This window comes from Musca domestica, unplaced genomic scaffold (assembly GCF_030504385.1).
Source record: "Musca domestica strain aabys unplaced genomic scaffold, Musca_domestica.polishedcontigs.V.1.1 19, whole genome shotgun sequence".
Taxonomy (NCBI): domain Eukaryota; kingdom Metazoa; phylum Arthropoda; class Insecta; order Diptera; family Muscidae; genus Musca; species Musca domestica.
Window position 1 is genome coordinate 3,735,438 of NW_026712245.1, and position 16,320 is coordinate 3,751,757.

Sequence of the window (16,320 nt, forward strand, 5' to 3'; positions counted from 1 at the left end):
ATGAAACCAAGCTGAATGAAAATTGCAGCCTACAACGTTGCTATGGTTACAACGTACTGAGGAAGGATCACACCAGAAGCGGAGGTGGGGAATTAGTGTTCCTGTTACACCATTCTATTGAATACAGGTCTAGCTCGCTTGATCTAGCCTCTGGCGACCCATACGTGGAATGTTTGGGGTAGCAGTCAGGAATGGACCTACCGAGTTACAAGTACCTAATGTCTATATCCCGCCGATTTATAGCTGTAACCTTCTGATGCTCGAGTTACAGAAACAATTTTCCGAGGCATCGTCAAAGCTGCAGTCGTTCCAGCCCTTCTGATCTCAGGATCAGTGAATTGACAGTTGAACTCAGTTGTAGCATCATAAGAGAATAAGGGGCTAGACCATCTGAAGTTTTGCAACATTGGAAGCGATGGGTAACGGTTTAAGCGCCTTCGAACCCTGAGATAAAGGATGGTAAAATATCAGTGGCATTTTAATCGACAATTTTTCGAGCAACCTAGAGCGATAGGTCGAAGCGAAGATTACTACGTCGTATCTTTCCGTCGGGGAGATACCAACACAATTTACAATGGGTGTAGTTGCGAATGTCATCCGAAACGCTAAGTCAGTGTAATGTTAAAACCGAGTCAATTATCTCACTTAAGTCCTCAACCTGTCGGTAACCACTCACATAGCTTTCGAAGCTTGAAAATAGGCAGCGATGTCCTGCTACTGTAGCTATGCAAGGATACCAGCAAAGACGAATCACACGGCCCATTTCGATGTTGCGCCTGCAGCGAAGACTTGAAGCTTTACTCCACTCCATCAATAGAGGAAGCTATGCAGTTGCCGACCATCAAAATGGATTCTATTCACAACAGCATTCCACGCCATATCCACACATATCATTCGAGGACTCAGCCTGAACTAGCCGTATCATAGAACAGTGTTAGTAGTCTTTGACCAATCAAAGGCTTTTGATACCGTCAATCTCGCCACACTGATAAAGGAGTGCAACCTACCGGCTAAGTTTGAAACATTGGATAATCTACTACATGTGTGGGCGCCAGTCGTACGTTGAATTCCGGAAAAAGAAGTCCAAAGCCCGTAGAGTGAAACAGGGAGTTCCCAAGTTGGTGTGATATCTCCATATCGGTTTTACCTCTAAATGTCGGAAATTTTTCTCTCACCTGCCAAATGGCCTATGTTTTTGTTGGATAAGGGACTTCACTTCACTTAGTTTATAGTAGTTGGGAACATTGTTTTCCCATCTTGAGGTTAGAAATCTAATGTTGCAGTGGCCAGTCAGTATGCTTAGCGCAATTCTTAAATTAGACCTACTAAATGATAGAAGGGATTAGCGACCAGATGTTCCTTAGAAATCCTGCAAACGGTTTCAAAGTGACCTTTTTTTCCAGCTTCTTCGATGACAGACTTTTTGAAGCAGTTGACATTATAGCTTATTGGTGGTTTAGCAGTCTCATCAAACGGTAGACAATCGACTGGGATTAGATCAGATTGCAGAGCACAAGAATCTTCGTCTGAAAAAGGCTTCAGATATTTCAGGTATTGTAACGCCACATGATTACCAAACATTTGGAATTTATTTCCTACTTTCTATTTCGAAGCTAATTTTATGATCTGAAATTTGCAATGGATTTAATCCAACCATTGACCAAATCATTCAATTTTATTCGGATCTACATAGCCAATTTTCTTGATTTCGATAGTTCTATAGTTACATTTGTTTAACCCCATTATATTGTGAATGTGACCTGTTTACCTTATCATTCGATCGGCTGATATTCTAAAAAATTTTAATGTCATTAAATGCGATGCAAATTTAGTTTTTTTAAATTAATTTTTATTACATACACATATTGTCATTAAAAATCGTCATAGAGTAGGTAGATTAGTCACGTCGTTAAATTCATATCATAGTTCCGTCTTCGAACTTTAGAGACGAATTTTATCCCAATACAAACTAAACAAATAAAGACCAGCACTAATTAAACTGAAATTCACCAAAGACGTCAACGCCGGGCTGCTCGTAGCGGCACCATTACCTGAACCACCATTACCATCATTTCCACCACCACCATTCTCCGTTCGTCCCAAATTCAATTGACTTGACAGCTCTTCGGGTACATCTAAGTATACACGATCAAAGCCAAATGAAAAAATCAATTCTCGTAGCTTGGCAACATCTACGTAATCATTTTGAGATGACCATATGGTCAGAGTGCTGTTATTCGTGCCATTGACAGCTTTCACTAAATGGTGCAATTCTTCCTGGCTATTGGCAGCAATGCCAGCCCTTACCGGGAATGTTATTGGCTGTCCCGTTTCGGTGACATTATTGGTTCTAATAGCCACCACCATTGCATCTATTTCTTGGTGTGTATACGAGCCGTTATTGTAATCCGAAGACCATCGTGTTGTCCATCCAATCGATAGCACGGCTTGAGGGAATTGTGATGAGCCAGCAAAAAAACGTTGCGGATCCACGGGTATGGTATTGTTTTGATTTACCGGTCCACTAATGATATCCGCATTCAGCCATATGGGATAAGTCATCTTAGGGGAAGAAAGATGAATATGAATTGGGAATAAGAATGAGTGTTGTTTGCAAATTGTGTTACTCACCTCGGGTATTTTTGCCTCCAGTGTCTTCAGGGCCCCCTCAAATACCTCAATCGACTTAAAGTCCAATTTCACTCCCTTCATTTTCTCTGCATTCTCATCATTGTAAATTTTGATTTGTTGTAGAAATGAATCCAGGGATATATCGGAGCTATTGGCGGGAGGATGAGCCATCACAGGCATATCCGGACCGGTATTATTAATCTTGCCCATAACTATATCAGCCTCAATCATATCAATGTCACCTAAATTATGTGGAAAGTAAATTTAATTATGAATTTATATCGCCTACTTAAAGAATAGAATATGAAGTTAGAAAAAACTAAGTTAATTTTTACTTTTGATCACCAAGTTAGAATCCATTGATTCCACTGAAAATCTGATAGACATACGTCTTTCAATCAGTTAGTCCATTGTTATTCAATTTAAAGTTCAAGTCAAATTTATTCCAATGTTAATTTTAAGTTTGTCAATAAATCGACCAATTGATATTGGAGACCGGTTGGCCATGTCCTTCGTTCAAGAGGGTTTGATGATATTATACGGGTGGGTGGACAATATGGGTATAATGCATAGCAGTATTTTTTTTATTCACTTCATCGAATGGGGGTGAATAGGTCGAGGAGAGTCATACGTGAAATTAAGCTGATGAGTCAATCAATCCTCCAGCGGCAAGAGGCAATCGAGAGAATCGAACCAAGGAGGCAACATCTAAAAAATCAAGTACATCAAAAAGAACTTGAAGGTAGTTCGCGAATTCGAAGAAATTTTAAAAGTGTCGCCCCATGTCTGCTGCCGACGAAGAGATCTGCCCATATACATGGGTGGGAAGGTCTCGTGTCGGTATAGCCGATTATTCCATCCCCCAACGGCAAGACACAAGCTCTGTTGGGTTTCTGGTCACTATAATATTCCAGGCAACAAGACTGATATACAAGGGTCCGAATCAGGTATCATTGAAGTTGAGAACTCGGTCGAACCACCTCTGTGCCACTTTCTACAGCTAATTCATAGACACTACTCTGACAGAATTCAACAAAATTGGCTGGACGAAATGGGAGAATTCAACGAAATTGGCTGGACGAAAGGGGAGGCAACATCTCCAAAAGAATCTGGCCCACACTTTCGGAGAAGACAACAATGTCGCTACTATCCTTGTCGAAACCTGATTTAAAACTTGTGTGTGGGTATCATCACAGGTCACTGTAAGCTGAGGGCAATGACCTCGAAATCGACGTTATTGACTACTGTAGAATCTGTCAATACAAAGAAGAATTAAGACGATCGAACATTTACTCCGCCACTATCCAGCACTCATTACCGTGAGACACAGGTTGGTGGGGGAACAAGTGTCACATGATTTGCCTTCATTCTCTAACACTGACCCTATAGTAATTCTTCAATTAGCCAGAAGTGGCTAAAGGCGACACGACAAGATGTCCCGCCGCGGATCATCCTTATAACTATAACTCCTACCAGTAATATCTTCACTTTTTTCCACCATTCTTTTCTTTCTTCCACTTTCTTCATTAGGATGAACACAATAGACCAACCGAGTGAAACGATTGCCAACAGGTTGCGCGTCCTTTAACCTAACCTAGGTTATCTAAGCGAAAGGGTGCCTAACATTACCGTCTCCTATAGAGTCGGACTCAGGGACTGAAACTCTTAAAGGGAACTCTAAAGTTCTCCAGAAGGAGATCTATGAGTCAATCTTCCAACCGGAGCGATTAAGAACACTCCGAGGCTATAAGAGTTCGGTAAAATTTGCTAGAAATTAATTGACTGGGATTCCACGCAAATAAGTGAGAGAGTGAATCCTAGTCGTGATAGAAAATTCGAAATAGTCACCTGAAACTATTCAAGAGTTTTTCAGATTTTGGAAGAGAGAGAGGCTCTGCCACCAACGTTGAGAAAAACTTGACATAGAGTTTGTCTCTAACTCTGTGGTTTCAAACATCCATCCAGAAATGCTTTCGATACCAGGAAATTTTTATGTCTTCAACCATATGGGCCATTGTAGGTCCACGTTTTGGTATAGGCCCCATGTAACGGCACCTCCCGATATTCGGTATTTTGATGATTTTAGCGACATTATTCACCCGAATTGTTTCTAATTTGGTATTTGAAGTTCCTAATGGATACTACAGCCTAAGACAGAAAATTGTCTGTGCAGGTCCACGTCTTCGTATAGCCCCCATAAAACGGAACCCCCTGATATTCGGTACTTTGATTATTTTAGCGGCATTATTCACCGAAATTGTGTCAAATTTGGTATTTTAAGTTCGTAATGGATACTACAGCCTATGACAGAAAACTGTCTGTGCAGACCAACGACTTTTTGTGGCTCCCAGATAACGGCACCTCCCGATATTCGGTATTATGACGATTTTAGCTTCATTATTAACCGATTTTTTTAAGTTTCACATTTGTATATTGTAATGGATTATGGCAAAACTTGCCTATGCAGATCCACATCGTCGTATAACGGCTTTATTCAGCATTTTTAAGATGTTAACGGAATTTTCAACTGATTTTATTTTTTTGAAAATTGCCAAATTCGTTCCAAATGGTGGAGGGAGGGTAAGTTCGGCCCGGCCAACTTACAGCATTTTTACTTGTTATTAAACCAAAGTCTGGTGTGAAGATCGGTTCACTCCCTCTGGTACCTCCCCTACAAAGGTTCAAAATGTTGAGTATCCATGAAGCTCAAAAAACGGGAAGAGCGAATTGATTTATATTGGCCAACTGCTTCGGAAGCTCCCCCATAGGTGTCAGCAGTTTGAATAATCATAACTCAAGGATGGGGGTATACATCTATCGGCAAAACTGACTGATACAATTGTACTTGTTATATTCCACTTTTCAATTTTAAGAATACGCCACTAATTAATACCACAACATATTACACTTTTATAGTTTTCACTTTTTTAGAATTTTCGACACATTCTCGCTTATCACATTTTCTTTTACTTACTCTGCAATGCATCCGTTAGCTCCTTTTGGCTATTGACAGCATGAGCCCAGGTTAAAGCTGTAAGATTTGTTGCACTTTCGCCGCTCCTTGTCGACATATTGAGATGTGTCGCAATGTCCTTTCCAGCTGCACCCAAACGACTGGCGGTGGCCGCCCTACCATCGACTGTGTATTCATAACGTGAGACATTCGATGCCTCAGCTGTTTCATTGACTAATTTTGGAAATTTGACGGTGGTAGCAGCATTGAGAGAATGCAATAATGCTGAAAAAAGAGAGGTAGAAAACATAAAACGTGGATGTTATATTCTGTGTGTATGTGGGTAAAGATTTTATTAAATTATATCCCATACAAGTGACTAGGCGAATGGGCATAAAATCGACAAGGTGCAAGTGACCGCAAATATCGTTAGTTGCAATGCAAAGGAACCCAAGTCACTTGACCTTTAACTTGAAATAATTTCAATGGAAGTATTTTTCATTAGGGTTTTAAAGACACACATAGAAGCTATAGAAAGGTTATTGTACGCCTACTGGATGTTAATTAGCGTTTTAAAAGAATTTTTCTTCTGCCTCATGAATATTTTTACTGCTTCCCATTGGCTTTCCAACCCATACTCATGTTATTCCGCTCGGCCGAATTATCTTTTAGATCAGCAAATACTGGGTATTTTGGCATGTAAAAGTTCTCTGATCCCTTTCAAAATAAAAATTTGTTCCTACATGTTTGCGATTCCAGGACTCTAGCTACAGAGTTGGCTTTTTTATATTCAATCTGTTTTCCGTACCTTGTAATGAATATATCATGCATTTAAAGAGACTGATAACTATATATCTGATTATTATACCTAGAGAGAGATAACATTATTTTATGTATTGGATAACACAATTTCCGATATTTTAGGCTTTAATAGCATGTTTCCATTGGAAACCGAACAACGTTGTTCGCTCTCAGAATTAGGTACACGAATTAACCCGTTCATACGGCACGATTCGTAATTCATAGTAAAATAATTCCATTTTTCACAAATTTTGTTTGTTGATTTGAATGGCAATTTATACAAAAATACATAAAATTCTCACTAATATGAATGGAAGAAATTATTGTTTTTCTTCCAAAGAATAATGATATCATTAATTTTACAATTTTCATTGATGTTTTCAACTTTTTGTGTAAATATTGACATTTTGAACATATTTTTGTATTTTTCTATTTTTAAATTCTGCTGGAGAGACACTTGTCAAAAATTTTTTCTGTCGATACAAACATTTTGAAAATATTGCCTCTTTTGTTTGCAGTTTTCTGTGGAAATTTCAACTCGTGGACAAAATGCGTACCACGAATGAGAGAGAAAGCAAAATGTACTTTCGTTTGAATGTACATACGCCATTCAACATTGTAGCTTTCATTCATAATTTTTCGATAAATGCTCTCATTTGTTAGGGATGGGACATATTTTTTCGTTGTTCTGAGAGTGATTTGATTTGAACAACGTACAAATATGAGTGTTCGCTCAGCAAATTTTGTGTGAAGAATTAGGTAGTTTTTTCATAGTTAAGGGTCAAACAACGAATAGAGAGCGAATCAAGTGCAGTGGAAACGCCACATAAGGTGTGGTACTTCGCATGACATATTTTGAGACATATCATAAAGGGATACCAGAACTGCATTCGAATCCTGCCGTCATTTCCACTTATAATTTGACATTATTATGCCTAGCCATTATTCCATGCTGCCTATGTGCCCTCACATTAGTTTTGTTTAAGTGTTTCCAATAAGAGGTGTTATTTTGACATTTAAAAAAAAATATTTTTTTGAGAAAAAGGATCGTGGTAGGTAAGATAGCCCTATCACTAACGGGATAGACTTTTTCATAAGCTTCCCTATGACATATATATATATATATATATATATATATATATATATATATATATATATATATATATATATATATATATATATATATATATATATATATATATATATATATATATATATATTAATATATAGGTCAAATTTTCCGGTACTCGAGATGTTATAAAAAAATTAATAAACAATTCGGCAGGGCCGAACATTTAATATCCTGCACCATTTGGAAGAACCTTGAAAAGTTTTAAAAAAAATCCCTCGAAAAATACGGCTTAAATGAAAACCGTTATAGAGGAGCTATACAAAGACGTGGACTTGCGTAAGTAATTTCAGCCATAGGCTGTAGTACTGATTCCGAACTTCAAATATGAAATTTAAAACAATTCCGGTGACGAGTGTCACTAAAATCATTAAAATACCAAATATCGGGAGATACCGTTATATGGGAGCTATACAAAGACGTGGACGTGCTTACACAATTATAGGCTGTAGTATCCAATAAGACTTTCAAGTACGAAATTTGAAACAATTCCGGCCAATAATATCGTTGAAATCATTAAAATACCGAATAAAGGGAGGCACCGTTATATGTAGACTATTCTGTCATAGGTTGTAGTGCCGATTTCAAACTTCGAATACGAATTTTGAAACAATTCCGGTGTCGCTTAAATAATCAAATTAACGAATATTAGGAAATATTATTGTATAGGGGGTTATTCGAAAACGTGGATCCATATGAAACATTTATGAACTTAACCTGCCTACTGTCAGACAGACATCGCTTATCGACTTAGAATTTTACGCTGACCCCGTATACCGGTTCAGATATAGCAATAGCTCTCATATATATATTTCATCCGGTTTGGAGTTTAAAGTCCCTCACATGCGTAAAATGCATTCGAAAACAATGATATTTGGTACCAGATATCAGATACAGATCAGAAATAAGTGCCTTAAGTTTTATCGAGAATGGAACAGATTTGGATATAGCACCCATATATATCTGCATCCGATATCAGGTTTATTGTGCAACAAATTGCTAATATCAGTCCAAATGACCTACATTTTTGGCACACTCGACGAAATTTATCCTAGAAGCAAGTACTTCAAATTTTGGTAAAAATTGGTTCAGATGTAGCTATAGCTCCCATATATACATATGTTTCATCCGATTTGGGGTTTTAAGTGCCTCACATGTGTAATATGCACTCCACAAGAATGATATTTGGTACCAGATATCAGATTCAGCTCAGAAATAAGTTCCTAAAATGTTTTCAGGATCGGTTCAGATATCTTTATCCATATATATCTTCAACCGATTTCGGGTTAATTGTCCACCAAATGGACAATATCAGTCCAAAGCAAGATTGGATCGGATCAGATTTGGATATAGCTCCCATATATATCTGTATTCGATATCAGGTTTATTGTGCACCAAATAGCTAATCTCAGCCCAAATGAACTGAATATTGGCTCATCCGACTGAATTCATCCTAGAAACAAGTGCTTCAAATTTGGTGAAAATTGGTGCATCCGGTTTGGAGTTTTAAGTTCCTCACATTCCTAGTATACAAAAGAAAACTAAGATATTTGGTACCAGATATCAGATACAGCCCAGATATACCTCTGTTGAATTTCATCAAGATCGGTCCGGTTTTGGATATAGCTCCCATATATATCTTCAACCGATTTCGGGTTAATTGCCCACCAAATGGCCAATATCAGTCCAAATGACCTGAATTTTGACACATCCGACCGAATATAGCTTAGAAGCAAGTACATCAAATTTGGTAATAACAGATTCATATTTAGCTATAGCTCCCATATAAGTTTCATACGATTTGGTGTTTAAGTCCCACACATTCGTAATATGCACTCCACGAGAATGATATTTGGTATCAGATCACATTCGTTATATGCATTTGGCAACAATGATATTTGGTACCATATATCGTTAGAAATACCTCCGTCAAATTTTATCGAGATCAGTTGAGATTTTTATGTACCTTCGATACACATATTCATCAGTTTTTACGGTTATTGTGCCCCATATATTTAATATCAGGCCAAATTTGATAGATTTTTTCATATTCAACCGAATTTTTCCATTTGCTCAAAACTCGGTCCGGTATATCTATTTCTGCAATAAATATTTTTTAATATAATTCTTATCGAAGTTATGCTATGTTTATGTTATAGCTTTTTGTAGGGTTAACCTACTTTAAGTAATGGATATGACAAGTTTAATCCGAAATCCAGTGGGTTAACCCCTTTATATGTAAACGTACTGTTATATTACGCATCCTGAACAAAAGCCTCCGACAAATTAGTTGAAAATCGATTCAGATTTGGATATAGTTCCCAAATTGTGACCACTCTAAAACCATGATACGCATTCAAATAAGGTTCATAGTTGGTATAACCTAATTCACATAAATTCCCAATAAACTTTTTTGTTACGGGAGCTCTACTAAATACGCATAGTGGTGTAGGGTATCATATAGTCTGGCCCGCCCGACTCTTGACTTTTCCTTGCTGTTTTTTATTCAAATTTAACTTCACAAAATTTATAATACATTTGTTACTTTTGGCTCTACTAAATAGATATAGTGCTGTAGGTCATCTTATATTAAACCCCGACTAAGTTATGTCCTTTACTTATGGTTGTTAGCAACGCCTTGGAGGTACTTACGTGGAAAACCATTTAATGGCTTGAGCCGCAACATTTCAGAGGTGTAGTCCAATTTTGATTTCATTAGAAAATTATTGGTAGACAACTTTAAATGCAGATTTAAATTAAAACTTGACACGTAAGATTTGGGACGAACGTCATACACAGAAATCAATTATACACCACTATACACTTTCTTTTGTTCCTCACTGTAATGCCAGCCAGTTGTCGTCAGTCATGCCCCATGACAATGGTTATTGTTGCCTTTTGGCTGACATTTTCTCCGCACGTATTTGAATGGACTTTTCAGCAACAATTTCCAAAACTCTGGTGCTTTGTATACCGTAATCAATTATTTCATTTAATATGTTTTTAATAATATCGTCTTCAATTATTACTAATTTTGTGCCTGATTTCACTTGAGTTCATTGTGAACTTCAAAAAATAGAAAACACATCACTACTCTATGAAATACACACCAAAACATGAAAACAATGAATACAGTAACTAAAGAAAGACTGTGTGTAATGTTTTTTGTTTTGTTTTCTATTTCCTTCTTTGTTGTTTCTATTGCCATTCGAGCCTCCATCGTCAGTAGCAGTTTTTATTTAAAAACTTATAAGAGAGATGGTAGACGTTTTGTTCTCTCATCTATCTACGAGAGAGCACTATAGTGTTTATGCAGTGATGTCAATCCGCAACTATAGAAAGTCGTACTCACTACTGTCACACTTACAAAAATCAATTAAATTGACTGTGTTTTTTCATTCTCTATTATACAATGGAGGACATAATTTATTAAAACAATAATTTTAGATCCAAAAAAGAATTAGTATTCTTGATCAGCAAAACCATGTCCGTCCCTCAATTTAAATAACGAACATAACCAAAGAAATTGATATAGGAAGCCCATATAAAGTTATTTGGTTATTTATGTTTTTGTGGAAAATTTTCTTTTTACTTCTTTTCTTTATTCAAAAAAAAATTGGTAACATCAATCCAGGTGTTACCGCCATTAAATAATACCGCCCGTCTTCTCAACGAAATTGCCCTTAATTTGATATTCCGGATCCTGAATTTTATCCCATTAAAAATAAAGGTAGATCCATGTATCATAAATCTAGCCACCGCCAGATTTTAGGTGTTATGAAGAAATTGATACCATTGTTAATTCTTTTTCAATGAACTAAAATATAATTTAGTATTAGAGAAGAACCCTCTCGAGTTCTGATAATTTAACAATATCTGTATAGGTTCCGGATATAATTTGACATTTTACTTTCTTTTTCATAAAAATTAACTTTCATACAAAAAGTTGTCTCCATAAATGCTTGAGTTGTATGACTGAATTTAGATGATTGTAATCCTCAATCCACTTCTTCCACAGCAGAATAAATATATATTTTTAATGGCTACTTATCATTGTAATTTTGTACAAATTGTATTTATTCTAGGCTCTGCCAAAAAACATAGAGAGTAAACACCTGTCCTACATTGGTGAAAAATCGATATTGAATTGTCGATTTTTGGCTTATGATAATTTTTTGCAGTATTGTTTTTTGATAGACACAACTTTTTTCACCTTACCGGATAGTAAGGGCCAGTTTTGAGGCAAAGAATAAATCAGCCAAAATTCTGATACCTTATTCTGAAGTATAGGTTAGGTTACTGTGTATAGTATCCGATAGGAAAGTAAAATACTAAACTTAAAACAATTCTAGTAAATAATATCGCTAAAATCATCTAAATACCGAATTTAGAGTGGTGGAGTTATAAGGGGGCTATACGAAGACCTATGCCCGCATAGGCAATTTTATGTCATAGACTGTAGTAACCATTACGAACTTCAAATATGAAATATGAAACAGTTCCAATAAATAATGTCGTTAAAGTCACTGAAATAGCAATCATAGGGAGGTACCGTCATACGAGTATGTGACCTATACGAAGACGTGGTCTGTTTGAGAGATTTCCTATTACAGGTTTTAGTACCTATTAGAATCTTCAAACTCCAAATTTGAAACATTTCCGATAAAGGTGTGACAAATCATCAAAATACCGATTATCTGGAGGTACAGTTCTATTGGGACTATATCACAAGTTAGACCTATATTGATAGTTCTATGCAAGAATGTTTTTTACATAATGGGAACAGTTATATGGGAGCTATACCAAAACGTGGACCTATATGGCCCATTTTCAATACCAAAAGTCCTGCGGAGCGACTGAGTAAAATTGTATCAACCTACATCATTTCGTTTGAAAACTAGAGTGATTTACATAGACGGACATACATCGCTTAATCTACAAAGAATTAAATGCTAATCAAGAATATTGTTGGGCCTTAAATTTATATTTCGAGGTGTTACAAATGGAATGACAGATTTAATATACCGTCCATACTATGGTATTAATAGGACAAGGTTTCGTCTTAAAAGCGGAAGAAACTCACAATTCTGCCCGTTGTTTTCAAAATTGTTTTTGGCTTGTCTGCCAAATTGGAGTGTGAATCGAATCTGTACCTCTAGTGCATGATACGACCTCGACAAGAATTATATTTAAAAATATTTATTAAAGCAATAGTTAATCCGAGCCGAGTTACACCAAATGGAAAAATTCGGTTAAATATGAAAAAATATATTCAATTCAACTACTTTCTTCTGGGCTGAAATCCGTCGGAAGTTCCAAAATGCAGTCCATTTGAGCTGATATTAGCCATTTGGTGTACAATAAACCTGATATCGGATAAAAGTATATATGGGAGCTATATCCAAATCTGTTCCGATCTCGATAAAATTTAACAGAGGTATTTCTGGTAACGAATATTAATCTTGCTTTGTGCATACTAGGCATGTGATGGACACCAAATCGGATGAAACATATATAAGAGCGCTATAGCTATATTTGAACCGATTTTCACCAAAATTTGAAGTACTTTTTTCTGGGCTGAATTCCGTCGGAAGTGCCAAAATTTAGTTCATTTTAGGCTAACATTGGCCATTTTGTGCACAATAAACCTGATATCGGATAAAGGTATATATGGCAGCTATATCCAAATCTGATGTGATCTCGATGAAATTTCACAGAGGCATTTGTGGGCTATATCTGATCTCTGGTACCGAATATTAATTTTAGGAAGTGCATATTACGCATGTGTGGCACTTAAACACCAAATCGGATGAAACATATATATGGTAGCTATAGTTATATTTGAACCGATTTTCACAAAAATTTTAAGTACTTACTTCTAGACTGATTTCCGTTGAAGATGCCAAAATCAGGTCATTTGGGCTGATATTGGCCATTTGGTGCACAATTAACCCCAAATCTGTTAAGATATATATGGGATCTATATCTAAACTTGGACCGATGTTCGCCAATTTCAATAGGGTTCGTCCTTGTATTCGTCCAAATATTATTTGGAAAATTTCATCTCAATTGGACAATAAATTAGATCTGCATTTTGTTCATAAAAATACATGGACTGCCGGACTGACAAGCGTAAATCGACTCAGAAATTGATTCTATGAAGATCCTCAAAAGTAACTATGGGTCCACCTCGCTTCCTTCTCAAGGTTACAAATAAATGCACAAAAACATAATACCCTTACCACTATGTGTTTTAGGGTATAAAAACGCCTAGTTGGCATCACTGTCGACAAAGCATTGTTTTTTAAATGGGGGTTGTACTTGTTGTTTCTGATGTTTGTGCCCTTTGTAGACTGTCGTCGCAGGAAACACGTGAGCATTGTTTTTGGAAGAAAGAGAGAGAGGGAGAGACGATGGTTATAGTGCTCATGTCTGCTTGGAAAGTAAACAAACCGGTATATTACACGTGTAATGTAAACAAGATATTTTTAGAATAACGTACAAAATGACCTAAGTCCATTAAAAAGAAAAATCAAAATCGATTTCAATTTTACGAAATTCAAATTTTATTAATGGAAATATGCATTTATAAAGAAATGTTTTCAGTTTAAACATTCAAGGGCAAGATCATTTTGTAAAACCGATAACTTTCTTAACCTAACAAGAAATCATTATTAAACTTTTACGACCTGCGTTCATAAAATGCAGAAATTCCTTTCAAAACACTTTCCATATATAGAATGATCTATTATTTTTTTTGTATCAAAGATAGGTATATTTTTTGTGAAGACCTGATGAACGAAACTACAAAGTGACTATTTATACCCTCCATCATATGGCGTAGGTTATAAAAAAAGAAAAAATTAAACTTACCCATTAATAAAAATGCGGCAAATAATAAATGTTTATCGCGATCCATTAGTTTATTGCCTAGATTAGCCATGGTTGGTTATTAATACGCTCCGCTTTATTTTATTTGAAGGCAAAAAATTTCGTTATAATAACTTTTATGAAAATATTGTTTTCCCTTCAACGGTAGGTGCTTTTTTTTACCGAAAAAAGCTTTCGAATAGATCTCACGTTTCTCTTGCCTTAGTTTGACTAACGGTATTTTTATTATTTACAAGCTTCAGTTATTAGCGATTGAGGAACGAATGACCTTGACAGTGTGTCAATAACCGTTGCACCACCACAACTTGACACAAATACGATCGGCAGTCGTCTAAAGGTGGCGGGCGTTACTGATATTTCCATTTGCTTAGTGAATAATTACACTCACGAAATGTGAGAATTTACGGTAATTAAAATATGGAGAGTAATAACAGTTATATACTCACTATGAGAATCTTGTTCAAAATTAGTTAATATGAGTATTTTAATGCATAAGAGTTTAACAAATAAATGGAAATAAGAGAAATAACGGTTAATGCAGTTTACTTTACCCCACCTATGGGTAGCCACGAACGAAAAAGTATAAACAAATCGCACGTATTCTCTCTCTATTTTGCAAGGCGAGAAAGTCTCTTTTCACTACTAATGCATACCTGTGCCTTAAGGTTGCTTTACCCCCATTAAATGGTTAATTTTTTGAATGCAAACCATTAAAGATCCCATATCAGCTTGGGAATTTGGATTTCTCAATGAGAAAAGAATTTGGTAGAGATAGAAACAACTTTTCCAAACTAAATAGAAAAAAAATGTTGTGGGAAATAAGGAAGAGTTTGGAAATTTAAAAATATTTTAAAATTTTAAGTAATTTAAACTTAAAAAATTAAACTAAAAAATTTGAAAATTTTGAAAAGTGCAAAATTTTGGGCAATTTTTAAGAACAATAAACATGGGATTAGACCTGCATATTTCGTAACAACTACGATATTTAACATATCTGTGTTGAAAAATCGACTTGACAATTCGGCCATAAGTGCCAAATTTCATCCCATTTGGGCAAATATTACACGTTTGATGCACAATCAAAGGTAAATCGGGCGAAATTATATATGGGAGCTATATCCAAATCTGAACCGATCTCGATAAAATTTAGCAAATGTATTTCTGAGCTGTATTTGATATATTTTCCCAAATATTGTTGTTACAGAGTGCATATTACGGCTGCGGAGGACAAAAATAACAAATCGGATGAACAATATATATGGGAGCTATAGCTATATCTGAACCGATTTCGATCAAATTTGGCATACTTATTTTGAGGTCCAATCTGATCGTACGTGCAAAATTCCATACTATTTGGACTGATATTACACGTTTGGTGCACAATAAAAGGCAAATCGGACGAAGATATGTATGGGAGCTATATCTAAATTTTGACCGATTATCCAATTTCAATAGGGTTCGTTCTTGGGCCAAACAAATGATTTGTGCAAAATTTCGTCTGGATAGGACAATAAATGCGAACTGTACTTTGTTTACAAAAAAATGGACAGACGGACAGGCGGACGGACGGACGGACGGACGGACATGCATAAATCGACTCAGAATGTGATTCTATGCAGATCATCAAAATGAACTATGGGTCTATCTCGTTTCCTTTTGCCTGTTACAAACAAATGCACAAAGACATAATACCCTGACCACCTTGTGGTGTAGGGTATAAAGAGTGAAGCTAGAATTTTGAAATTTTGCACGGGGGTCAGTCTTGATGAGTAGGCATGTGATAAGCCTTGGTTTTTTGGAAATTCGTACTTAAAGAGTACGAAAAGTACTAAAATTTAAATACTTTGTATTTAACAAAGGAAATGAGCTAGAAATCGGAAATTAGCTATAAGTGTCACCGATGTATTGCAGGATA

The 16,320-nt window shown here is 36.0% G+C and overlaps 1 protein-coding gene across 2 annotated transcripts; it reads right to left on the reverse strand.

Annotated features, from left to right (window-relative positions):
- Positions 1–1,827: 1,827 nt before the first annotated feature.
- Positions 1,828–14,742, reverse strand: LOC101891731 (protein FAM151B). Of its 2 annotated transcripts, none has more exons than XM_005191848.4 (4): positions 14,388–14,742; positions 5,606–5,869; positions 2,632–2,873; positions 1,828–2,562 (listed from the first exon to the last, which is right to left on the reverse strand). In XM_005191848.4, the coding sequence occupies exons 1-4, from the start codon at positions 14,455–14,457 to the stop codon at positions 1,942–1,944; spliced, it is 1,197 nt and encodes a 398-aa protein (XP_005191905.2). In that variant the 5' UTR covers positions 14,458–14,742; the 3' UTR covers positions 1,828–1,941. The 2 variants fall into 2 exon arrangements, with proteins under 2 accessions (XP_005191905.2, XP_019895288.2); XM_020039729.2 differs by lacking the exon at positions 14,388–14,742 and adding an exon at positions 10,167–10,641.
- Between the last annotated feature and the right edge of the window lie 1,578 nt (positions 14,743–16,320).

Excerpts from the sequence above, each read along its gene's own strand:
- LOC101891731 (XM_005191848.4), bottom strand. The coding sequence starts at position 14,457 with ATGGCTAATCTAGGCAATAAACTAATGGATCGCGATAAACATTTATTA. Across the intron at positions 2,874-5,605 it reads GCTAACGGATGCATTGCAGA|GTGACATTGATATGATTGAG; the intron begins GTAAGTAAAAGA and ends CACATAATTTAG. Across the intron at positions 2,563-2,631 it reads TGGAGGCAAAAATACCCGAG|ATGACTTATCCCATATGGCT; the intron begins GTGAGTAACACA and ends TCTTCCCCTAAG.